This window comes from Achroia grisella, unplaced genomic scaffold (genome assembly GCF_030625045.1).
Source record: "Achroia grisella isolate CSIRO2021 unplaced genomic scaffold, CSIRO_AGI_Agris_v1 utg770, whole genome shotgun sequence".
NCBI classification, from domain to species: Eukaryota; Metazoa; Arthropoda; class Insecta; order Lepidoptera; family Pyralidae; genus Achroia; species Achroia grisella.
In genome coordinates, this window is record NW_026713016.1 from 1,642,180 (window position 1) to 1,669,110 (window position 26,931).

The following is a 26,931-nucleotide window of genomic DNA, read 5'->3' on the forward strand; positions in this document are numbered from 1 at the left end:
AGTAAAACGTTTAAAGTTACAACATAACATTCCTTAATTGGTTAAGTTTCATCAATTAGATTCAAAACAGCGCTTTAAACTTTATTCAACCATAATTTTCACAACAACAATCATTCAAAGTTACCAAAATCATGAAGCATAAGCTTTATATAAAGTTTTTGGTTGTAAATTATATCATAAATTACAAAACGTATCTACAGACTATAAAAATTGAAAAAGTAGGTACCTATGCTGTTTATCTGTCTTTACATATCGAAAATTCAGTATAAAAAATTATCTAAAAATTTACTAGTAGCTGTCAATTTCAAACAAAAGTTTTATAATCAGAAAGTTTGAATTAACATTTAGCAATTCAAACTGTCAACACAAAACTATAAATAAAGTTTTTATCTATACTTTTCACGTGATTCTTCTATTTCTTCACTGGGTAGACGGCAGGATATTCTATGCTCTATTCTATACGTTATAGTGTTGCAAATCTTCTGAGCCCAATACGGTGCCGTATACAGGAATCTCTGAAATATAGAAACGTAAATAATTAAAAAATATTTTTTTTATATATTTGCGAAACCCACGTGTTTTTATCGTCGACTTTTTATTTGTGCAGTGATTACTAGTAAGTGATTGTAATATAACTTTAAAAATATTATTTTAATTATACTATATACTAAATGCATATTTATATTTTTTGTACAATAAATATTTTATTTTATTATAAATAATTTTTTTTTATAAAGATTTGAATAACTTTCTTAGGTAAAGAAAATGAATCAATTCTTTATGAATGTAGATTTATGAATGAAGCTTAATATATATATTAAATAATAAATACAATCAAAATACGCTATATACAGTAGAGAATACATGTTTTAAATACAGTATATATTTAGGTGATATTGTCTAAAGGTAGGGTAGAACTACATAAAGTTATTTAATTTCTACATCATGCAATAATAAATTAAATAGCTTAGAAGAATTTTTTAGATGTATAAATGTATACATATTTATGGTGAAGAACTATATACATGTTGAGTGTTAGTTCTGTGCAGTTCCAGTCTTTTTAGTCAGTCACCCGTATTTAATACCATTTGCAAATGAAGTTTCTCACTTATCGTTTATAATAAAAAAACGAATAGTGAAATAGTATGGTATTTCCAAAAAATATAAGCGCCAGTCATGTCATTATACGTCAACCTACCTTCAGTCAGTCATCGGTCAGTCGATATCAAACTTGAACAATCCTGTTTCCGCGAAGATAGTATTTAGCGTCTTTTCTTCTCGTTGTCGTATTAGATTTTGCTGTAGTTTTTACGGTTGTTGTACTTGTGGTAGTGCTGGTAGTGGTACTACTAGTAGTGGTAGGAATATCGGAGGGTAGGACGTCGGCTGGCAGCACGCCAATTTCATTATCAGTAACTACAGGAGTGGGAAACAACGGCAGTTCGCCTTTTTTCAGCATTTCCTTATATTTTTCTAACCCTGTGAAAGTGGGAAGGTCTTCGGAAGACCTCTGAATATTATTATTCATGTACATAGCCAATTTATTTAGATTCCGTCTGATTTTCTGGATCTTATCAGGTGTTAAACCTTGTTGAACTTTATGAGCTGTGTGGGCTGTGATTGACTTTTTAGAAGCTGCGTATTCGAAAGGCGGGTGGGGGTTTCGAGGATCGTAATCAGAGTATGCGTCGGCCATTGCTGGCTCGCCATATGAATTGACTGCTCCCCACGTCATAGGTTTGAATGGGGGAACGGGTGGAGGCGGTGGTGGGGGATGATGGACAAGGGAATCGTCATTCGCTGCGTACTCTGGTGCAGCAGACGAGAAAACGTTTTTGATTGCGCTATAAACTGTATGAAGAATTGAAGGTGGAGGCTCCAGCGGCGTGTGTCCGATGTTCGGAGTTTCTTGGGTCTGGCTTGGTTCAGCATCACCCAGAGGCGTCAGTAACAATACTCCAGCGTGCACCCCATTCAGTTTATCTCGGCCTGTCTCAAAAAGTTTTGGTATCTTAGTCATGAAGTAAGTACGTCAGTCTAATTTAATAGTAATTCATAATTCTATAGTGTTGTGTGCAGAATCTGCTATTAGCTAATTCTTACTTAAACAATGGTTAGTTGATTTTGTAGCTACTGTTCGTGTCTGTATTAGTTGTAAGAGTATAGGCGTTTTTATGGGTATAATACCTATCCTGCAAAGTATATGGGTATAGACTGGTACACCTTGTGACCTAGAATGAAGTTGAGAAAAATATTTATTAAATTTATTTTCAACAACGTTGATTCATGTAATATTTATAGCTGCATATGTGTTATGATAGCAAATTAATAGTATTATTATATTATACAGCCGGATTTTTTTTTTAAATGACCAAAATACTATTTTGTTTTTTCTTACCTCTGCAGAGACAAAATTTATAAGGTCAATATATGTACATAAACATATATCCCTCATAAAAATGCAAATATACACGACTCTGCAGAGGTAAAATATATGTTTCTATGTATTTTAGAGATGTTTGTTTCACATTCTAAAAAAATAAATTCATTGTATAAATTCATATTTACACAATTTAAAAATTGTATGATGCTTGATACTTTTGAATAAGTTCCTAAGATTTCTGAGTTATGAAAACGAAATTTGGTAGGTACGTAAAATTATGATAGTATTACGGTGAAAGTATACCAACTTGTGCTTTATTACAGGCCTAAGTGTCACATTACTGAAAATCGGTCAATTTCTTGACACGAAGAATTCGTTAATAAATTATTGATCTTTTCATAGTTTTGATGCAGTCAGGGGCACCAAAAATATAGACATTGTAATAACATTGTCGCAAGATTTCATTGAATTATTATAAAATATTGGAAATTACTGTATTGTTACAGTGACAAAATTCTAAAGTGTTTGTATATGAATGATTAGTAATGAAGGTACTTATTATCTATTTAATTAAGTAAAAGTGGATCAAACAAAAGTAGTAAGAATAAAAATAATAATATTCTATTCTTTAGGTATATATTATAACTTTAAACGATGTTAAGTTCCATTAAATTATATGGCTTTTAGATTGCATCTGTATTCTGAAGATTATCTCGTTTTATAATCATGACCGTCTCTAAATTTGTTTTCATTACCCTTATCCGATATTATGAATCAATTATATACCCACTAACCTACATTGTTACTAATATACACCGGAGAATTACGTAAAATCGATACATCGGAACGGTGTTGTAACAAAATTGGATGTTAGACTAAAAGTGTCAGGTCGATTAGACCGCGTACCTTTCACGGAGTCTTCTTTTGCACTAGCAACGAAACGGTTGGATAAGTATTATGCAATAAATAGACAAACTTCCTGCACCGAAATTAATTAAGTGATTAGTTGAAACATAATGCTGGATATCACAGTATACGCTTTTTGTATTTGTAATATCTCATCTTGTTTTTCTAATGTCGCATAAAAAATAAAACTGTAAAAGTAATTTGCACTAGCCTTATACGGATGCAATTTTTGTATCTTATTTATGGTATAATTAAAAATAGCCTAAGTACTTGCTGATAATGTAAAAAACTTATTTAACTTTTTAAATTGGTTTTATATGTATCCTGTCGATTTCACATGCTCATCCTGTCATGCTCCGCCAGTGAATAACGTTAGCATAGTCGAGTGCACCTTTTCTTATTTAATATATTCATCAATGAAAAACTTAAAAGTTACATCTAATGTTAGTATTAAGCAGTCTCTGCTTAGGCTTATTTTTTATAACAATATATAATAAAAAGTCATTAAAATTAATTAAACAATGTTAATATGTACTTGTAGACACAAGCTAGTTAATTTGAAAACAAAAGAAACAATACTATTTACGTAACTGCATATTAACTGTGCATTTCAATATTTTTTTAAGTAACACTTTCCAAGTTGAGTATTCAGTACTTTTCCTGAAAAGTGTGCATAAAATTATTTTTTATATAATATACAAAGTTATGAAATGCACGTATTGATGAAGTAATATTAGAGGCTGTCGTAAAATTTTGTAGAAATATCATTTTGTGGTAATTACAGTTAGGCGTTTTCACTCCCATTGAAATGTCAAGAAGATATTTACTCATTTTCTATGCAAAAAAACCAAAGAAGTTCCCAAGGCCAGACATTATATAATACACTATTATATAAAAAAATTATACCTATACATAACGTACCTAACGTAATGTTAATCCGAGGAGTTTAAGTATAGTATAGTATAGTATATATTTGCTCCTTCGTGATCACAATCCTAGAATGAAGGATTTATTATACTATATATAATTTACTATAGGAGGCTTTTCGATCGTCTAGTGGTTTAGCACACTGCCTTACTTCCAATGGTCGCGAGTTCGTTTCCTCGCACGGCACAAACATCATATTCATGAGTATGAATGTTTGTATCGGTCTTTGTGTTTTCTACGTATAATATATATGTATTTAAAAAAAAAATATATGTCTATCTATGCTGTTTATCTAGTAGCCATAACACAAGCTAGATTAAATTGGGTCTACATGGCGGAGTGAGTATTAATAATAATAATAATCTCAGGACAATTCACACATAGCCATCTAGACCCAAGTTAATCTAGCTAAAGCTTGTGTTATGAGTACTAGATAACTGGTACATATACATAGAGTACACATACATAGATATTTTGTTTCGTAAATACATACATATTATACATAGAAAACACCCACCGTTACTCATGAATACATATGTTTGCACGTGCGAGGAATCGAACCCGCGACCATCGGTCGTAAAGCGGTATGCTAGACCGCTAGACCACCGAGGTCGTCAAGTCCGAATATTGTCCTGTGATTATAGACTAAAGGCTTTAATTTATTACATTGATCAAAAATTACGCTGATCTTAGCTGCAGAAGTTCTAATTTATAGTGATTGTAGAGTAATATTTTGTATGTATCGTAGATTAAGAATCTGACTTTCGGAATATAGACAGATAAATTTATTAAAAACTGTAAACATTTACAAGGAAAAAGCGTAATATAATGAAATAAAGAAAACAAATCGATAAGAGCACGTTCCATCAATCTGTGGGGAAAAAAAACGCAGAAGAGGTGGTCAGAAACATTCTGATTCTTTATGATTAAATCATCACTTGACTTGCCTCCCAAATCTGCTTAGATTATATATATACCTACCTGATTGCTGATATATATATATATATATCTATAATCTAAGCAGAATACATATATGATTTCGAGGCAAGGGCCACACCTACCGTCGTATTTCGAATTATTTTGGTGTATTCTTAATCTAATGTTATGGATTCTATACATCAGAGTAATAAACAAGATGATGAGGTCGGGAAATTTATACGGGGATTCGTTTGAGTTTCAAATAAATATAATTTTTTATAATAGTTATATAATTTATTACAGAATTGCATATGAAGTCATAGTTATAGGAACAAAATTCAAAATTCAAATTCAAAGACAAGCGACTGTATTTGTCATTTTTTATAAAATACTAGCTGAGCCTACTGTTTCGCACGCGTAATATTTATAGCCTATGTGTTATTCTGATATATCACTATACATAAAGTATTATTACAATAAAATCCGTTCAGTATTTTTTGCGTAAAAAGTACAACATACCTAATAAGAGTAATAACAAACCATCCATCAATATCAATACATCCATACTTGCAAAATTTTGCTTTTATTACTAGTAAGAATCAAGATAATTAGAATGACTTACGATTTACTTTTTTGTATAGAGTTTACTTTCCATCAGGGCCCACCTGATGGAATATCAACTATGTATACTGTATAACTATGTATTTTGTATACCTATATATTGCTTGTATATATTGATATTTTATGACGCTAGATGGTGTTACTGAAAAATTAAAAAGCGCTGTTAAGATTTTTTGCGATTGTTAAGCTCAAACGGAATGTTTGTATCGTAGACCCCTCTGATAGATCCTCCGTCCAATTCGTAAAACGAGGATCGAAATTTCGACGGCCTGAGCCTAGCGGTGCCTTCAGACGTATCCGTAAGGCGTGAGTTGGCCTTCAATCCTCCATAAGTCCTTCCGCGGGTTTGGGGTGCCATCCGCACTCGCCCCCTATCGTCTGGAGAAGCTGTAAAGACCAGCCATGGCTCACAGCTTTCGAGTAGTCCGAAAAAAATTTATATTTTATTTTATTTTATTATATTTGATTCGATGCTTGTTCAGTCCTGGAAAGAATATACGAATATATTCCATTTGTCGAACTATTATATAAGTACATCTTTCTAGTTAGTTTGAACAAGTAATTATTCAAAATATCTTTTCTTTAATTGTATCGTGATAATATTCATTTGTTTGTTTGTATTACCTTTGCACAATGATGTTATAGTGTATTAATATATATATTACAACATTAATTTTATTAGCATTTCTTTTAACATGCTAACAAATTTATTATACTTATTTTCCTTTTTATTATATCAGGCGTTTTTATGACATAGGTTAAGAGTTAGAATTATGCATTTTTAATTTTGATATAGTTTATACTAAATTAAAGTGTAATAAATATATATATATATTTTCTCTCCGTGACACAACGGGAAGTCCTCGTCACAGTGTGGCCACGTCCATAACGTAATATTACATCAATGTGACGTATCTATTATTCATTAATTATCAACCGTGATGAATAAATTAATTGTCATAAATCTGTTGTTGCTAACCAAAAACGCTTATCGTAGTTTTCAAGTTGTTGTCTTCTACAACCTCGGTGGTGTAGCGGTTTAAGTAGCATGTCAAATGTTCGTAGTTACAGGTTTGATTCTTGTTTAATACATATTTTAATATTCATGGATGTGGCTTTGTAATCATTTCGTTATTCTTTTGTATATATTGTATTTATAAAAAAAATGGCATGTAGTCTAGTACTCTAGTATTTATAATACAAGTTCGTTGATTAGGTCTAGATGACGCTGTGTGAATCTTCGCAGTTATATATATTTTAATTACTTGGATATCATTCTTAACAACAAACTTTTTTTTCTAACATATTCAGAGACGAAAATATATTAATTAAAAATCTTTTCTATTTTTAAGTATTTTTCAGTACTTAATAGTATGAAAACATAGCTACAAATATTTTTATGTTTTTTATACATATATAGAAGTTATAGTGATATATTTTCTATAATTGCAGTGATTAAGACCCCACTCATATCTTTTAATTTTCATTCATGTAACGTGTGTTAATATTCAATAGAGCAACTCCAAATATGTTCTGATTTGAGGAAACCAAGTCCTCATATGTGTATTTTATACTGGTCATTACGTACGTATTTGCACGTATTATCTCAAGTAGATTGTGAACAAGACAAACTGGTTGCATGACATAATACGCGGGCACTTTCACTGGACATCGCGAAATATTGTTGGCATAAATGAAGGGAAGGTACTGTGGAGTAATCTTTATTCATTGTTAATTTCGAATCTGCTAATATATACACACATATATATGTCGACCTCGGTGGTCTAGCGGTTTAGCACTCCGCTTTACGTCCAGTGATCGCAGGTTCGATTCCTCGCACGGCACAAACATTTGTATTCATGGGTATAATTATTTTTATCGGTCGGGGTGTTTTCCATGTACAATATGTATGAATTTACGAAAAAAAAAACTATGTATTTGTATCAGTTATCTAGTACCGCTAACACAAACTTTTGCTAGATAAACTTGCGTCTAGATGGCGCTGTGAGAATTGTCCAAATATGCCAGATGTGGTAGTAAGAGGTATTATCATCTATCGATATTGTGATTAATGCAATGCTTAATATTCAGTGTCAATGAGGAGCCTAACGCAGTCTCTCAAATTATATTATTGGGTTTCCTTGTTCGGATGTTTCCTTATCAATCTAGCAACGTCGTATAAGTTACTACACATTTTTTACCACATTGTGTATATACCACATTTGATTTTACGACCTCTTGTTTATAATTCATGGTAGTTAACCACTAAAGCACTGTGGATTAGTGGCTCAAGTTTACTAATATAAAACAAAATTTTGTAAATATAAGTAGACAGCCTCAGTGGTCTAGCGCTTTAGCACACCGCTTTACATCTGATGGTCGCGGGTTAGATATTTCGTATAGTACAAACGTCTGTATTCATGGATATAATTGTTTATAACGTCTCTGGATGTTTTCTATGTATTATTCAAAGTCATTATTGCGTAGCAGGCAGAATTTAGTATTATATAAAAACAATTACATTCTTTATTAGTAGAATTAACAGTTTACTGTTGCATTTACAAGAACTTATTTTTTTTATTAAATTAGTGGGACAAACAAGCTTACGATCAACCTTATGGTAAGCGGTAAACCTCGCCTATAAACTTCACATCAATATATACCACTATCAATATGCGTTGGTATCTCTTATTCTATAATTTCTATATTTTATATTTCATGATTTCCTGATATCGTGAGAATTTCATGACCTAATTAAATTTAAATATTTTTACCTGAGTTTAACCTGTGATTTTAATTAATAGAGAGTATAACTATCCTGGACAAGTTTCTATATGTATACTGTGTGGTAGATTTTTATACTAATAGTAACGACAAACAAGCTAAGCCATCTAGTGGAAAGTTACCACTTTCCATCGCTTGCATACTTGTGTACATCGTGGATATTAAAAACATAGCTTTATATCGTCTGACGATTAATCTTTACAGTATAAAATGAAGTCGCTTCCGCTATCTGTTTGCTTAGATCTTTTAAACTACAGTTTTGAGCAACAGATTGAGTGAATCAAAAGGAAGGTTTACACCTTTACAAGTAGGCTCTGGACACTGTTTTCGAGTTGTCAAAATCTGATAGCATTACGGTATTTCTATTCGTGACTTAAAAAGTGGTGCGTTATTGTTATGAATGATTATGGAATAGTGTACCCGCCTGCGCTAACGGATTACGATGTGAAGGATGATAAAATAATGAGCTGAGATCAGTTAGCCCATCGTGACAAATTCACCAGGAATTTATGAGGATGGTTTATTGCGGGAACCGCGTGAACGTCAAGCTGACAAGGTACATTGCTAGTAATGGAATCATCAGCCCACATTACTAACAACCCATTTCCCCGTCCCCGCACTAATGGACCATTTTAATTTTTTTAAAGCTAACGTATCGAGATGGTGCTTAGCTATGAATTATTAGATTTTTTTTCTGTGGTTATTTAAAATTAGTTCAATTATTGACTTTCCATTTTGATAAAGAAAAGAATTAAAAAGTATTCAAATTATTCTTTTTGTAAATTGCGATTTTGGTTACAAACTTTTATCTAGTTAAGAGGTAATTGATGTTCACTCATGCACGTAATGAGAGATATTACTAATTCGACAGTAAAAATATGCTAATTATAAGTCGGAACGATGAACAATAGCTAAAAAAAGCAAATAATTATAATCATTGAATATGAAAACGTGAGAAAGACGAGTCCAATATATACTTGAGGACAAAATTATTCTATATAGATAACTACTTATTCACTGTCTGATGATTCGTTTTAAGCACTGCATTAATTATACTGTAACTCACATAATTAAGCTATATTCTATTTCAGGATATATGTACTATTACGTATTATGTATTGTATTTACTATTTCTGTTCGAAGAGGATATATATTTGCTCCAATACTAAAAATGTACAATATCAGGTTAACCTCTAAGCGGTCTCCTCTTGAAAGCATTCCGGTAAATTTCAGATAAATTCACCACAATGGGCTAGTTTACTCCAATGATAAAGTCTCCATTCTAAAAAAATGTCTGTTTGTATCAGTTTTAAGTTATATGTATGTATATACTTATAAAACAAAGAATGCTACTATGTATATCAGTTGTGCACATCGGACGCAATTCTGCTAAGTTTGAGACTAGATGGCGCCGTGTATGTATGTGTATGTTCATATCATAGTTATATTATTCTGATATTATTATTATTATCTCCATCCCCAATTTTCTCTACCGGTATAGGCGTATACATTACCTTGGTAGTATATATTACACCTACGGATCAAAACAACATAAGTTCAGTATGTATATACTTATGTGTGTAGTTTAAGTAATTTTTGTATAATTTATTTATATAATTTTTTTGTATAATTATTTATTTGTATAATTTTTGTAAATATAAAAATGATGAAAATGAAATTACTAAATATATTATATTTGGTAATTTCATTTGTATAATTTTTATATTTACAAAAATTATACAATATATTTAGTAGTTTCATTTTCATCTATTTTCATGGATGTCCGGGACAATTCTACAAGTATTAACTATGAAGCTTTTTGAATGAGTGACGGAAAACACTTTACGTTTTCCGTTAATTTATTTGCTTCAGACTATGTAAGTGATTGGGTATGATGATATGATGATATGATAATAGGCACTATGATTATTATTTCCTCATTTCTTTTTGTATTGACTGATAAGTACTAAACTACAAGTGATCTACTTTAGTTGTAACGGCGTACAAATACTTTATAAAACACAAAATTGTGTGTTTTGTAATTCAAAATTGTACATCGTTTGGTAAACGGAAATTGTTAAGTAAACAGTAAAACGTAGCATGCAACACTGACGTCACACCAAGCGATTTCGTCACCAAAAAATATCGTTTCCATAGAAGAGGAAAGTGGACGTTTATGCAAATGAATTTTTGGGCATGCATTCGAGGCGTCGCTGTGAATTTGGGACATGCGAAGAGAAATCGGAATAACAACAAAAAGTTACCTAAAAATCGGTAAAATTGAAACTACCTTAATAATAGAAAGAAACAAACAAATTGATACAAGCTACACGATGCAAGCGTTTGCTAAACTACCTACAAAGATTGAAGCTAAAAGATATTTACGAAATATTGGAAATTAAATGGAAGACGTTTAAATAATAGAAGACGATCAAAATCAAGAGTGAAATAAAACAATTTGAATATTAAACAACGAAAAGTCGCAAACAGAAGTCTGTTTTTGAAATAGAAAAAACTAATAAGAGATTTTAATTTATATTCTAAATAAGGAGAAAACATTGGGAAAAAGGTTTGTACCAGAAAGACGAGCGAGACTTTGAAATGAAGACTGTCATTTCTTACCAGATTTCGTCAACTAAATCAAAATATCTCGTCATGAGATTCATTGAGGGAGCAGGCGGCGGTTCTGAATAATCATCACCAGTTACAGATGACATTACTATTGTTTCTGTAAGTAAATATACATATACAAATTTAATATAATTCTATAATTATATACTATGTAAAGTCCCGTAGTAGTAAATGTTGTATTTAAATATATAGACAATGTATATAAAATTTATTACTTAACATATAAAATACATAAGATACTCATAGCATCTATAGCTACTTAAGGGGTTATTATATTATAAACTTAGATTATTATATTGGAGTCATAATCGAATATTGCAATATACCAGTATTCAAAATTCTTCATTCTTCAGTATTCAGTATTCAATTATCCGTGTTACTTTTTCTGACTGAAACATGACAATAACTAAACACTTAATGTTGCTTTATGTCAGAAATAGGGAAGAAGGTAGCACTTATCTAGTCACCAATATCTACCGACGACTCTACCAATAATAACCATCGCCTAATATTCTCTGGATTTGAACTCGGGACCTTATAAGTATTTATAAGAACACTAGACTGCAACGAGTTCATCTATATGTATATATTATTACTATACTTGCTTACTATACTGCATAACACCATTGTTACTTGTTACATCAAAGCCATAAAGAGCCCCATTTCTTACATCATGTCCATTTGACGGAATGGGCTCGGTAAAGAGATAAAATCTACTTCCCTATACTATTTATTTGCTAACCCAACGATGTGGCCACGTTTTTAGTTGCACTAGAACTAGGTATCACATACGATGAAGTAATTGATCTACTTTTATATTATTTCCGGTGAAAATAAGACCACTTATTTATTGGGGTCATATTCAAAGTTGTGATATCTGTAAAATATTTTAATATCTCTTTTTTGAAAAATAATATAAGAAAGGTGTTATAAACCTTGTTATATAGTGATAAAATGAAATTAGATTTAAAAATCCCGTGAGATTAAATACTTCTTATAATAAATAATTAGACTTTATACTATTATATAGACTCCCTGCAACTACGCACGTAACCACACACAATGTATCCTATTTTTTTTTTTAATAATAAGCTGCCATGTTTCGGTCTCGCTGATCAAAATACGTTCTGTAAGTGAAAAAAAAAACAAATAATCATTTAGGTATTTTGAGTTCGATATTCGAGTTGTAAACAACAATCATGTCTTTTTTATAATACAGATAAAGTTATCTTTAAACGAACACTTTATAATAAAACAACTAAACATAAATACAGAATTAATGAACTGCAATAAAAATATAAAAGAAAATGGTCACAGCGAAAATTATGAGTTTGTCCTCAAAACCTCAAATTGAAACTAATAAAGAATGATATTTTAAAAGTAAGTATAATATCTCAATTGATCTTAATTACTTAAATGGCTGGTAAATCGTCCTGTACATAATTATTTTGCATAACTATAATAGACGCCTTGGGCTCTAGGTTTTCTCTGAAGGTTTGCGTTTACGTTGCATGTTATGGTGGAATTAAAAAAAACTTCAATTACACAGAGTGAGAGTTAGAATACAGAATAGGTATCCTTACGTATTAATTAGAAAACAATTTAACAATTTAAGGACGATGAATGTAATGATATAACGCTAAGTGGAATGATAAAAAGATTCTAAATATTACGTTAATGCCAAACGAAATTTAAAGAACACAGTAAGTACAATTTGGCTTTGATCTGTCGGGCCAATTTGTTGCAATCCTGTTCTATGGAAGTTAGTTAGGTTAGTCAGACTAATTGATCGGTGTCGAATGGAACCTAGTCAAAACTCTGCAACATTGACTCTAACCAAAAAATAGGGGGAAATATATTAGGAGCCTGATTCATAAGATGCCAAATTACATCCTATTTATTTTTATCTAATAGTAATGACAAATAGGCTAAGGCCACATTAGGTCCCTACATTATAACGTCCGTGGTATATCCCATGTATTGCTATTCTTGAGAACTTGGGGGTTTGTTGCTACTCGGAATAGCGGTGTTTAGGACTGAGGCGCTCTATTCTGCCCCACTTGCATTCTACTTGCTAATATGCTGGATTATTGTAATGCATTTAGAAGTGCGTCGTAATACCAGGCTCTACATGCCATATCGGTGTTTTGGCTCATTAGGGACTTTGAGTTGAGGTCCAAGTCAAGTGTCTGATGGTGGTCTTGTTACTGAGACTAAGTTTCATACTTCCATTGCTATTTATATTAATCAGATAAATAGTAGAAAGTAAGCTACTGGCAGTATGCGTCTTAGGTCAAATATTTAATGGCAAATAGTAATCGTTGCGTGTATATAGCTTACAAAGTAAGCTGCTGGCAGTATAATTAGAACCAATATATTTAATGGTTATACAAATATATATATTTATATAAATATTTACCGTTGCATATATATGGATAGATTAAGCGCCATGGCAATCACAAAATATAGTCATAGTAGTTTTAAAGATAATAGCTTAGTAATAAGAAATACCAAATAAAATATTAAAATGAACAAAGACGTCGTAACTTATTAATGACTATTGACAAATTACGTGTAAGCACGAAATGTTGAGAATGACTCAAGTACTTGTAAATTGTGTGAAGTAACATCCAATAAAATTGTACTAATGTACCAAGATGTTTAAAGATATTATTATGCTAGTCTCCTACTCACAGATACTTCAAGTCGTGGCCTTGTTTAATTGATATGAAGAAAAAAGTCTATATCCCTTATCGTTACGTCCTAAGCACTGAACGGTCTTGAACAATTTCGGTGGCCTCGTAGTTTAGCATAATGCCTTACTTCCGATGGTCGATGGTTCAAAGATGGTGGAAAGCTTACTGATGACTATTTATATATATTTTGGATACTGCTATTCGGCGACCAGACTATAATAAACATAACAGTCAACACTAGGCTTTCAAACTATATTCCAACTCTATTAATTGAATGATGATGTTTTGTTTGAGGCAAAACGTGTCGCAATATGGGTGTAGATAGGAAGGTCATAACGCTTCCAGTAGCAGTTGTCAGGTTTCCGCTCTGAATATTTGTGGTCTCACGTTTGTAATGGTAGACAAAATAATACAAATCCACTATATAATGAAATGGAAATCCGCAACACGTACTTAAGTGAAAGATAAAGTTGATCGTTAGATGCATTTGCAACTAGGGGCCATAAATAAAATCACATACAAACATGACAAAGCTTTGCAAGATTTACAAAGTTCATTTTTAAAATAACAAAATCTAGAACAGAAGGGGTTTAGATTTTGCGATATAACATTTTAATTCTAGAATTATGTATATTAAAATATGACCTGTGATAAAGTATATGGGAGTAAAGATTTATTGAAGTTCTCCTATCACTAAAAGAACAATACGCTCAACAGGTTCCGATGAGTAGTAGCACCTTCATTGGTCAACAGGAAATACATTATGTTAACGCAATCGTATCACGATCTGTGTCATCTTAAAAAAACATATAAATAATAATGTAATGAACCAGTTCACGGATTGGTGTAGTTCCTTTTACAGATTGTGTAAGCTCGAAGACGTGTGGAAGTGTTACGTTAGCTCTTTGGTTCCGGCGAGCATCCGAATGTTTTGGGAACTTTAACCTCGCGTTGCGTCACAGCCCGTGCTACTTTGTTCGTTTACATTTACCGCTACTTACATAAAAACTCACATATTCAACTATTGCAAACTACGGACCGGTTGACATCTCAATGTATTATAGTAAGATTATAATATATTACAACTCATTTTTATAACTTTTAAGAGTTACATATAAAACTATTTTTGTAAAAAAATAATTACAAAATTACTGAAATGATATCGGAAATTGTTACACCCTTTATTAAAAGAAAAAAATAGGGATATCTGTTAAGATTTCAGTAATGTAATCCAAAGTTAGATCTTGTAAGCTAATAACCGTAAATTATTGCAGGCCAATGATAATATTCAGACGGAAAGACAATAGGACTAGGTGGAAGTTAAGTCTAAGTCTAAGTACTTAAATTACCCAAAGACGTAAAGTGACTAAGGAGAAATATTGAAGATTGATCTCATGATGGATGGTATTAGACACATGAATTTACTAACGATTCTCTCCCTCTGTAGTAGGTAGGTTAATATAATTATACGTTGTACTCTTCTAAATAGTCTACGAATAACAAAATTTCTAACAGAATATTAACCACCTTCTTGAGCGAAATCAAGCATGCAGTGCAATAGTCTATTATTATATCCAATCACTTTATGTAACATAATTTATGTAATTGTATCATTCTAGTCATGAAAATATGTTATTATGATACTCTATTGTTTTTTACCTTTACATTAGGAATTTTCTAAAAATTTATTATCATTACTTTATTATTTGGATTATTGTTATTCCTTGTTTCAACAGACCACTATAAAGTAGGTGAAATATTTCTAGATGTTTAAACGCTTAGAAATGTTTCAAGGCGTTTAAACAATCGAATAGAAGAAGAACAAAAAAAGAAAAGGAAACGAGTCTAATAATAGTACATTGACAAAAAATATGGATTCTATTCTGAAGAAATTTGAAAAAGTATATATTTAAAATCACTTAAGATTTGATTTCATAAAGAATATCAACTTTCATTATGTGAAAAGTAATATAAATCAAATAGAATCAACAAAATAGGCAAAATATTGAAAATATTTAATAAGACAATTTAAATAACTGTCTTTATTCATCATCCTACGATTGTATGAGGGTTGTGAAATTGTATAGTTTTTTTTATGAATCAGAATTATAATACAATATAATACGTCATCATGACGAAGAAGAAGAATTTATTGACCCCATTGTTATTTGATACAATTGTGTAATATTTCTCCAATTTCGTAATACTTAATTGCAAAGAATACGTCATAATTAATCATAACATTTGTATTTACAATTTAATTGTTTAGGAAATAAATGTTATGACTATTATAATAATAATCCATGACAATTCACACGACGTCATATAGTCCCAAACTAAGCAGAGCTTGTACTGTGGGTGGTATTAAGCAATACTCTATTTAAAAATACATACATGATATATATAAAAACATCTAGATTTATCACAAAATTAGTATCGCGCAGAATGGGACCCGCGAGCATCGGAAGTAGAGCGGTCTGATGAATAGTTTGGCCTAGGACCACCTAGGCCATCACAACACAGATTCTTGAAGTGCGATTTCCGATGGTGGCGCGTTTAATTCGTCGCACGATACAAGCTTTAGTAGTATTCAAGACATGTTTGTTTGTATTGATCTAGTCTCTCTCAAAGTATATATGTATATAGTATGTATTTACGAAAAGATATATTCAAATATTTCTATCAGTTTTCTAGTGTATAACACAAGCTTTGTTTAGCTTGGGACTAGATGGCGTTCTGTTTATTGTTCTGGGTTATTATGAGTATTGTTATATTAACTTAACCCTAAGAAATGGTTATTAAGATACAATATAGTAGAATAGAAAAATGAACGAATATTATTATTTGTGCTCCACGGTGTGTGAATCCGGGTAAATAGTAGATAATCTATGATTACACTAAAATATAATCTATGTATACTAAAAATTGGAAATCTGTGCAGTAGATTTCGCATGATAATAACAAATATCCATCCTAACAAGCTTTCGCGTTTCAATATTAGTAGAATTTATTATATAACCAAGTTATATAAAGTGATTCAATTGATTAGTATATTATGATACCATTGGATATAGCATTATTTTGTTATAAACATTTTTTTATAATAAAGTAATTTACAATATAGTACCTAGTTACGGAACTCTGTCAGCAAATTGGTTTACAACAATACAAGTGCATAATCATTGGAACGTATACGCGACAATTTCTAACCAGTCTCGGTGAATAGAATATTTTGACAATGATGGATTTTTTTATGAAATATCAATTCCCACTGGCTCAGGAATTTTATGAGTTGTCATAAAAAATAGTATATAAATTTATGGCACAGATAATTAATATGAATTACATGTACAATAAATATATGGTTAGGTATATATGTTAATATTTAAAAAATCAGAAACTATACATATATAATAATCATATATTCACGCCTATGTGTTGTATCCCATTAATGACACAACTTTGGCCCATTTACTTGGATACACAGATGTTTTCGATAAAAAATAGTCATCAGAACTAAGTCGCTTATGCAAAAGCACTCTTCAATTTCAAATCATAATATGATTTTAATGTCTAAAAATAATTAAAATCTCAATACCATTGTATTTTTTGTCTCCTGAGATTGACGACAGCCGATTATCAGTCGATTGGAAAATTATTTTTTATTTCTTGAAAAGATTTTCTTTATGATTAATCACATAGATATTTTCTAAAAATAACTGATAGAAATATTTTCAGTAATATTTAAGTAACTATATAGAATTATCCTAATGCATGGCTATGATGAGTGATTATCATAATGACGAAATCAGAAGGTATATCCGTATAAAATTGTACCAATGTCATTCCTGATACCAAATGATTTGTTGCAAATTGTAAATGTAATAAATGATTTGTATTTATTTAGTAGTATGTTACTCACCGTCTAAATGAGATGGGTATTTGTGTGCAGCGAAACCTGTGGGTGCAGATGGACCTGTATGTGCGAAGTGAGCGGGCGCAGTCGGTGCGCCGTATCCCGTGGGAACACCATATTCAACATGCGCCGGCGGCGCTGGCGGTGGGCCGTATAAATGCCCTGCTGAATTATAATAGTTACCGTTAAGGCGTCTACACACTACCTTACTATAAGTGGTGTTTTCGAAGCATTAAATCTAGATCGTCTAATAATAATGTTTACAATTTATTTGCACAATGAGCGATAATATAGATACCGACTTTAAGGCTGTGTGTATATATGATATTTTTTACTGTCATATACTAAAGTTTCAGTGTAATAATTTTGGTTTTTTATTGTCAAATCAAAGCATGCAAAAATAGAACTTTCATGCGAAACTGTATAATGACACTAACTAACTATGATATATACAATGAAGAAGTGGTATCATAATTAGATAAATGTGGATTGGTGGAGAAATGAAAATATAGAAATGGTGTGCCAAATAGACAATAACAAAATGTAGATCTATAACTCTAGAAGCATTTTCTACTAACCTGATATTGGTAATAATATTCTACAAACCATTAGAATGTTTAGACCACATTTACAAATGATGGGTAGCTTCCTCTGCCCACCCCATATGAAAGATTTCTTAAATACTAAAGCTTCAACTATATAATTTATCCATAAACTAAATCACACAAAACTAATAATTTTAACCTCCTCCCCCAGCAGTAATAGTCACATTTTAATACTTAGAAATTTTGTATTTAATATTAAAATTTTAATATAAGATTTTATGAATTTTACCAACGTGACCCATCAGCCCCTTAATGTGTGACATTATTTATTAATAACCCCTTATAAATTATGATTATACACCATGACGACTAAATCCCAAAAATATAAAAATGCTATCAACTTACAAGGTTTCTTTTCAACCAACGCGGCTGAGCTGACAATTTTCTTCCCTAGATGACTGACGGCATCACCCTTCACCGATATCACCTTCCCCAAGGTGCTGGCTAGCGCTCCGCCACCCTTTATGAGTTGGCCTTTCAAGATGGTTACACCACCAGTGATAGCCTTTACTGCTTGAAACAGCGTGTAAAGAATTGACTTCTTCAATCCCCAGTAATCATATTTTTCTTCATGCTGTGGAGAAAATTATTTCAATTCATTTCATGCAACATACATATATGGGTACATCTTCTACAAAGTCAGATACATAAGCTCTGTTTCATCTACGTATTTCAGTCGCTAAACTGCTTGTTTCAATTGACGATATTTGTTTCGAACTATTCAAATGCTGCCAGCATTTGGCCTTTACATCTTCAATGATAGGGGATGAGTACAGATGGCACTTCAAACCCGCGGAAGAAATTATGGAGCGGCTGAAGGCCGACTCTTTCCTGACGGATAAGGCTTTAATCTGAGAGCACCGAGAGGTTCGAACCTCGACTCAGCCTGTCATAATTTCGATCTTCGGTTGGAATTCGATGGGGGATCAATCGGTGGGGGGTTGAGGACTCAAATATATTCTTTTCTAACTGGAATGGTCGCTTGGCCATAATAAATATGTATATTTTGTTTCATTTTATAACTTGTGTATATATGATTTTACATAAGATACATAATTCGTGTGAAATATTATAATTTATTTATTTAATCTATATATGTAAATTTTAAAATGGGAAAGTGAGTTTATTTCTTTGTTATGTTCGCAACTTCACCACTGAATATATAGTCCCAAGCTATGCAGAGCTTGTGTTATACTCGTACTACTAGACAACTGATATAAATACATAAATATTTTTTGTATTCTAAATGCATACATAATAATAATATAAATATGTAGCTGTGATATATAGTAAACAATGAGCTCTGTCGTCATTTGGTTTCATCGTGGTCAATCTAATCTAATCTATACTATTATAATATAGAAAGTTAAGTTATTCTAGAGTATTTATACATTATGTTAATACTCTCTATAAACAAGAGTCACAAAATTATGAGCATGAGTACCAGTAGTCAAGCCACTAGTATTGTACATCTTTTCTAACAGTCATATTTAGCTACTGGGCTAGATCCTATAAGCGTTAGACGGTTGCACAAGTCTTTCAGACATTACACAACAGTTTAAAAATATGCAGTATATGAAGTGTTCAGCACATACGTATTACGCAGGTGAAAAGGTGCTTAACTCGTTATGCATTTTCCGCGTAAAAAATACAAGAAATTATCCAGAAATTATATGCTATTACTATACTCATACTGCTATTTTTTTTTTTGCATTTTTGTAGTTCTCATAAAAAAATATGTCATAAAAGAATGTTATTGTCACATTTGTCATTATTAGTCACTATTATCATTATAATTTCGATTCAATGACACTGGATTGCGTCGTTTTGTAACTTTTAATTGTATAAACATATTATTTCCTTACATACATTTATATGAATGTATTAACTATAATAATATAATGTACTATAATGTATTAGTTTTATATTTTGTGCCAACTTCTTTTAAATGATTTAGGCAGTCTCATCGCTAAGGAATTTGTTTCTAACTACCTTTGGGTACAGAAAGTAAATGCAAGAAATGCAATATTGTTCTTTATTTTACTCTATATTACATTTCAAAGGCTCACTACAAATAGGAATAGAATTGAAATGGATACTGCAGATATTTTTATTTGAATAATAACTTACCGGTTCATATGAGTATCCGTGGTCATGAGTGTCATGACCTGTTTTACTAGAAGCTGATCCGATCAGGGTTGCAACACCAGCGGAAGCTTGTCCCAGTAGCCCAATCTTGCCTTGCAGACCTGATGAAGCTTTGGACACTACCGCTGTTAGCGCTTGGGCAGATGATCTCTTCGTTCTGTTTCAGATATAATTTGATTATCTTATCTATCTATACTTTTTTATTTTCTGATTTACAACCACAGACAGAAGGCCCGTGTCCTTTTTAAGTTGTTCTATTTGTATTTATAATTATTGTTTTATGTTATTCTTGTTGTTCCGCGTAACTATGTCTATATATACTTATTATTGTAGTAGTATTATAAATAGAGTTAGTAGACTTTGTTATGAGAGAATAAAATTTATTTTTTAACATAATTTAAGACTGGCATTATGGTAACACAAATTTCACAAAATTATCAAGGGAAGCAAACAGATATACAAATTATATATCGTTTTATTTGTTTGTCTTCTTAATCTCTAGAGGAGTCCTGTACTGAACAGACTTTTTATTGGATTATGATGACGTTTTATCCGGTATCACTGTTCCATGCAATATTTTCTGATCATCAGTCTACTACTCAAACATGCAGTTTGTACTCTACCTTTCATTAACAATAATTGTGATTAAAACTATAGAAACGTAAATATAAAAAATAAACAAAGGACAGTTTTAATTGCTCTCACCTCATTATTTCCTCAGCTGCCAATCCTTCTGCTAACTTCTCTAGTTGCTGTGGTGACATTCTGCTAATGGCTGCCATGTCTATAATGTCCAGAACAAGGGGCGTGGCTTGCGGCACCGGCACTGCAATGGATGTGGACAGACAGAAGACAAATGCCCAGACCTGTTGAGATAATAAAATATTAAAAATATTATGATAAAATGGCAATTAATTTTAAAACACATATAAATTCACTACAAATTCGACAATTTCTGAAACCTTTTTTTATAGCACAGGGGATAAACAAGCCTGCGGCACACCTGGTAAGTAAGTCATTACCACCGTCCATGAGCACCTGCAACACCAGTCGAATTGCAAGTGCGTTGCCAGCCTTTTAAAAAGTAAAATGACATCATAAAGAATCATCAGCTTTAATTTTAATTTCTAAAGCCTGTGGTCATCCCAACTGGTGATGTTACACTGTGATGACATATTAACAATTTTTATACGAAATTGTAGATACATTTAATAAATACGTAGTACATTTAATCTACACTAATGTTTATTATATACAACGCTTTGTTTCATTAGTTGAATACGCTACTCGACTACTATTACTTTTACGAATTAAAGAAATTTAAAATATACCACGCAAAGTCCAACAGAGATTCGAATAGTAAAAATCTTTAGGCTCAAGGCATATAGCCTTAACACCACGCAAGGACAAATAAGAGCGCATCATCAATTAAAAAAAAATTTAATGGGTCAGTTATTACCTTAGACATAAATACTTTTAATTGACAGCATGTATGCAGAATAGCATAATGTAGTCATTGCATGTATTATACATTGACATTATACATAAATGCTCGCATGCGTGTATTGTATATCAATGCTCACTCGTGTCTTATATGAATCAGCATAAATTTATCATAATTGTTAGCAATATCGTATTAATTATCCTGTACATATTAACACAAAGTTATTTAAAAAAAACTTTATATTTATTCAAATGACTGTCTAATTCCAGTCTTAATATTCTTAAATCAACAATATACAAATAATATATACAGAATTAACAATCAAATGATTGATGATGACAAAATTATTCCAAATTCTTTGCCTTTCCAATATGTAGAAAATCTTTTCTATAATACTTATATATATAATCATTGTACAAACACACATGAGAAGGTCATATAATATATACAATTCGATCAATGAACTGGAAATATAACTGCAACACCAACACATGTAAGCTGAGCCTTGGCAGTGAAAAGCGAAAGTTTTTATGCGCGCGCGCAGCGTGACGTCACTCACGCTGCCACACCGCTGCCGCTGATGCGGTTACTGTTAATAAGCGAATGATCCCAAAGGCGGTAGATGTAGGCACTTGGTATAGTGGTATAATATCCATTATGCAATGGTTTTTATTTAGATACACACTTACTCTAATAATAGATGTTATTATAACAGTAGTTGAAAGGTGAATGTACTGAGTAATTGTATTCAAGTTAAACTAGATGATAAATAGAAGATACAAATGTCTTACTTATGTAATAAGCGTATTATGATATTTAAAAATATATAAAATTAGGTAGACATTATTTAATAAAACTCGGAATAGTGAGGTCGCTCAGAGAAGTCTACAAAGATATCGGGAATCTACTTCGCTTCTAGGAGATGCTTTGCTGGTGAAGTAAAAACTATATAAATGCCGCTGGCCGCGCAGGGGAATGTACCAATCCATCACTAAAGGATAGATTATAGTTATGTAGGTACTGCATGCACAATGACCGAAATGTCAGAATTTGGGAAAGAAATTAATTATATTTCATACATTTTACTAATAAATTAAATGTATATTTTACTTAAAAAAACAAATTATGAACAAGTTTGTAGTGCTATAATCCTCTGTTTATATCATTTCAAAATTGTTCGAATTTTCAATTACTTTCGAGTCGTTAATTTGTCACGGTCAGCTGACTGACCTTTCTTTATTTCTGACTGATAGGATATATCATACTCCAGTGGCGCTCCTTAAATTGCTTAAAAATAACTAATGCCTAGTTAGTTTTTTTGCTGCATTCGATTTACAGAAGCAAAAAAAATATATATATATATAATAATCTATATTAGTTTTCCTAATAATTCTTCAAACCTTGAGAACTCTGTTTTTTCTAAATACATCTCAGCGTTTCTTACGTGATTTATTACAAAAACTATCCTTAATAATAAACATAATAAACAAGAAATATCAGAATGAAATATTTTCAAATTTCTATATTGTTCCTGGCACCTTGTCCATAATTTTTTTATAAATATTGTATTATTTTGATATCTTTTTTATATATCACTTTTGACTTGTTTGCGAGCTCTCTTGGGAAATATACATACACGTACAAATATTACAGTTTGTTAAAAATAGTTGTGTTGCCCCTCTAGACACATACATAATATATATATATGTATATAATAGGATTATAAAAGTGCACAACATTAATGAAAGACATATTAAAACTTGCGTTTAAATTGCTTTCAATATTGTTAGAAATCGTTTAGTTTCGTTTCACTGTTAAATCTATAAACCGGTATCTTCCGATTAGAGAAATTTCATGGTTATTTTTAACGGTACGTCATTAATTTGTATTGAGAGTGACTGTCCAAATATTTTCCACACAATTTGGATGTGCACTATGCACATAAAGACATAAATAATATATAAAAATATATTATTTATGTTTTTTTGTTACCTATTATTTTACATAAAAATATATTGTATACTGTCATTCTTTTTTTTACAAAACATTAACAAAAGTAAAGCAGATAAAAGAAGAAAAACCGTCTTTGCATAATTATATTTACCAAATTAATACAAATACAGTCCTTCACTCAGATTGGTGTTAAACTTTAACATTTGTTTGCTTATGTTAAAGTATAACACCATATTAAACGAGACCATATTTTGTAAAAAGTATAGAGATATTTATGCGTTTATAATATTTGAATAAAGTTGCATGTTCTCTTTTCATTTAAACCATTGTTATACTTTATCTGAAATGACTATTATACACCAACATGGTAGGTATCACATTCTATTATCCTTGGTGGTATTAACTATGGTTTGTGGCTTTTTAAATGGTTTATTCGCCACTAATCACTGATTACTAAGGAAGTACCTATTGAATACTTAGTTGCATATACAACGAGATTATTACCTACGTATGAATTATTATTTAATTAGCATTTTAACCAGAACATTTTAACATTAAACCAGATATCATCAGTGTTAATGTAAATAATATACGTAGTTTAGTAATATACCTAAATAATAATACACCTAATACACCTTACGACTAGTAGCTCAGATGGAATAAGCAGAGAAATTGTCAAATGTCGACAGTAGTAGTAGTCAGTAGTCGGTAGTAGTAGTGAATATATATTGTTTAAAAAAAATTGTCTCGTACGAGAAATAAAATAGAAAAAAATATATAATGGCTCAAGTTATTTCTCAAGCCTCGTTCATCATTGTATTTTGACTGATTTTTTAAATTAAAAATTCGTACAATGTTGTACGAAATATAACATTCTTCTTTCTTAAAAAATCTCGCACCTGTTCGAGGATTCTCGTACGGTTGGCATTCCAGTTAGATATACCCACATTTTCCTCGGTACATTTGAAAACAACGTAACAGGGGGTGAACCCACTATAGTGTAGTCTCTCGGGTTATTTTGATGGTTAGTTCATTGTTGTTTTCATCTCCGGAGTGACAATTAGAAGTATAAATTAATACATATTTTTTTGTATCGGACAGACAGAACTCATAATATTTTCATCTAAATCAGTTAGGCCACTACACTTCACTGGTTAAGTTTACGTACATACATAGTATAGCGTAAATGTTTAAAATTGCATAGAGTTACTGCAAAAGTTAAAACTGAAAGGATTTTTTTATCTGATGTTTACATAATTATTGTTATGGTACCCATGATAGAAGCAATGCTTAGTTTTAGACAAGATTCTTATTCTTTGAATAAAAAAATAACCTAATTACATGAACATATTTCAGTCAGTTTATTTTTATGACATCATGAACCTACTAGGTATTTACATTATGAAATTATTAAAAAAAAAAACGTAATAATATACTAGCTGACTCCCGCAACATCGTCTGCATCACACTTACTTGACATGAATCATATTTCGCTCAATTTACATAATATCTTTTTAAATAACAGCTTATATATTTTTCTGATGTATAATACTGTAAGTTTTCATTAAAATCCGTTAAGTAGTTTTTGTCTAAAAGAATAACAAGCATCTATCCATCTCTATACTCACAAAATTTAGCGTTTATAATATTAGTAAGATATTTTGTACAAACCAATGAAATTTTTGGTAGGCACAAACTTTTGGATTCCTGTTAGAGATAAAAACTAAACTTTAGACAGAAGCATCACTCATAATCATCATTCACTGTTTTCATTATTATTCAATGTTACGTAGTCTATTATTATAGTAACTTTTAATCTATCTCACTGCAACGTCTATTTTAATGAATCATTAGCGTTAATTACTCATTAACTCGTATTCAAGGAAAACGCAGGAAAACTTTCTGCAACGGGCTGTTGGTCATTATTATGTATTATCTGCAATTTTCAGTGCGAGTGCGAATTATGAGTTCAATCAGTTCGATACGGCCTCGGTGGTCTAGCGAGTTAGCACACCGCTTTACTTCTGACGGTCGCGGGTTCGATTCCTCGCACGGTGCATATATTTGTATTCATGAGTATGATTGTTTGCATTGGTATAGGTGTAATCTATGTATGTATTTATAAAAAAAACTAAGTATTTATATCAGTTATCTAGTACCAATAACACAACATATACTTACCGTGGGACTAGATGGTGCTGTGTTAATTGTGTCAGAGTTATAAAAAAAATTACGAAAAGTGAGGTTGATTTTATACAAAATCATCTACGTGAGTGTCTGTATCACCTATTTCAGCTACCAAAGCATATTGGCTTGGACGTTGTGTTTTGGTTGAAAGGTTACGGCATATTTACACTTACACCCTAGTTCTCCGAAATATGGTGCTATTCATTATAGTCGACAGTTACCACTTACCATCACCTTGTTTGCCATTCAAATTACGTAATATAAAAAATAACAATATTAAAGATTTACTTAGGTAATATCTTTTCTAAATACTATTGTTATTATAATATTATAGATTACCTTGTTCTGTTCTCATAACCTATTTTGTATTAGTAAAATATACATATTTTCTTTTATAAATTAGTACTTATCGATACGCGAATGGTCTGTACATTATATCTTTACGAGCTGAGTTTCTTGTCAGTCTATCTCGAAGGCATTCCGAACTGACAGTAGATTTGACATATCATAAAAGTCTGTAACAGACCTACACGAATAAAGATATTTTGACTTGATTTGATTTGATCACAGCTTGTAAACAATAAATTTCATTCAAAAATTCGTGCCTTTCTGCACTTGACTCGTTCAAACTCAATTTGGACATAACAAAAAGAAAGCAGTTACGCACGTTGACACAATTGTATTTTTTGTTTATTGAATCATTGGACTGGTATTTTGTAATCGGCGAACCGTTTTGAATAATGTATTATTGTATGCTACGTAACATTTTGAATACAGATATGTACTTTGAGGACGTAGACGACATTTTTGGC

The 26,931-nt window shown here is 31.2% G+C and overlaps 1 protein-coding gene across 1 annotated transcript in view; it reads right to left on the reverse strand.

Moving 5' to 3' along the window:
- Positions 1-1,225: 1,225 nt before the first annotated feature.
- LOC131850548 (uncharacterized) overlaps positions 1,226-26,931 on the reverse strand; it is a 34,200-nt gene continuing 8,494 nt past the window's right edge. Inside the window, exons 2-6 of the mRNA XM_059200800.1 lie at positions 21,241-21,401; positions 20,518-20,692; positions 18,733-18,961; positions 17,789-17,947; positions 1,226-1,989 (exon numbers count right to left, since the gene is read on the reverse strand). Coding sequence (XP_059056783.1) covers positions 1,226-1,989; positions 17,789-17,947; positions 18,733-18,961; positions 20,518-20,692; positions 21,241-21,401 — 1,488 coding nt within the window. The remainder of the gene's footprint in view (positions 1,990-17,788; positions 17,948-18,732; positions 18,962-20,517; positions 20,693-21,240; positions 21,402-26,931) is intronic.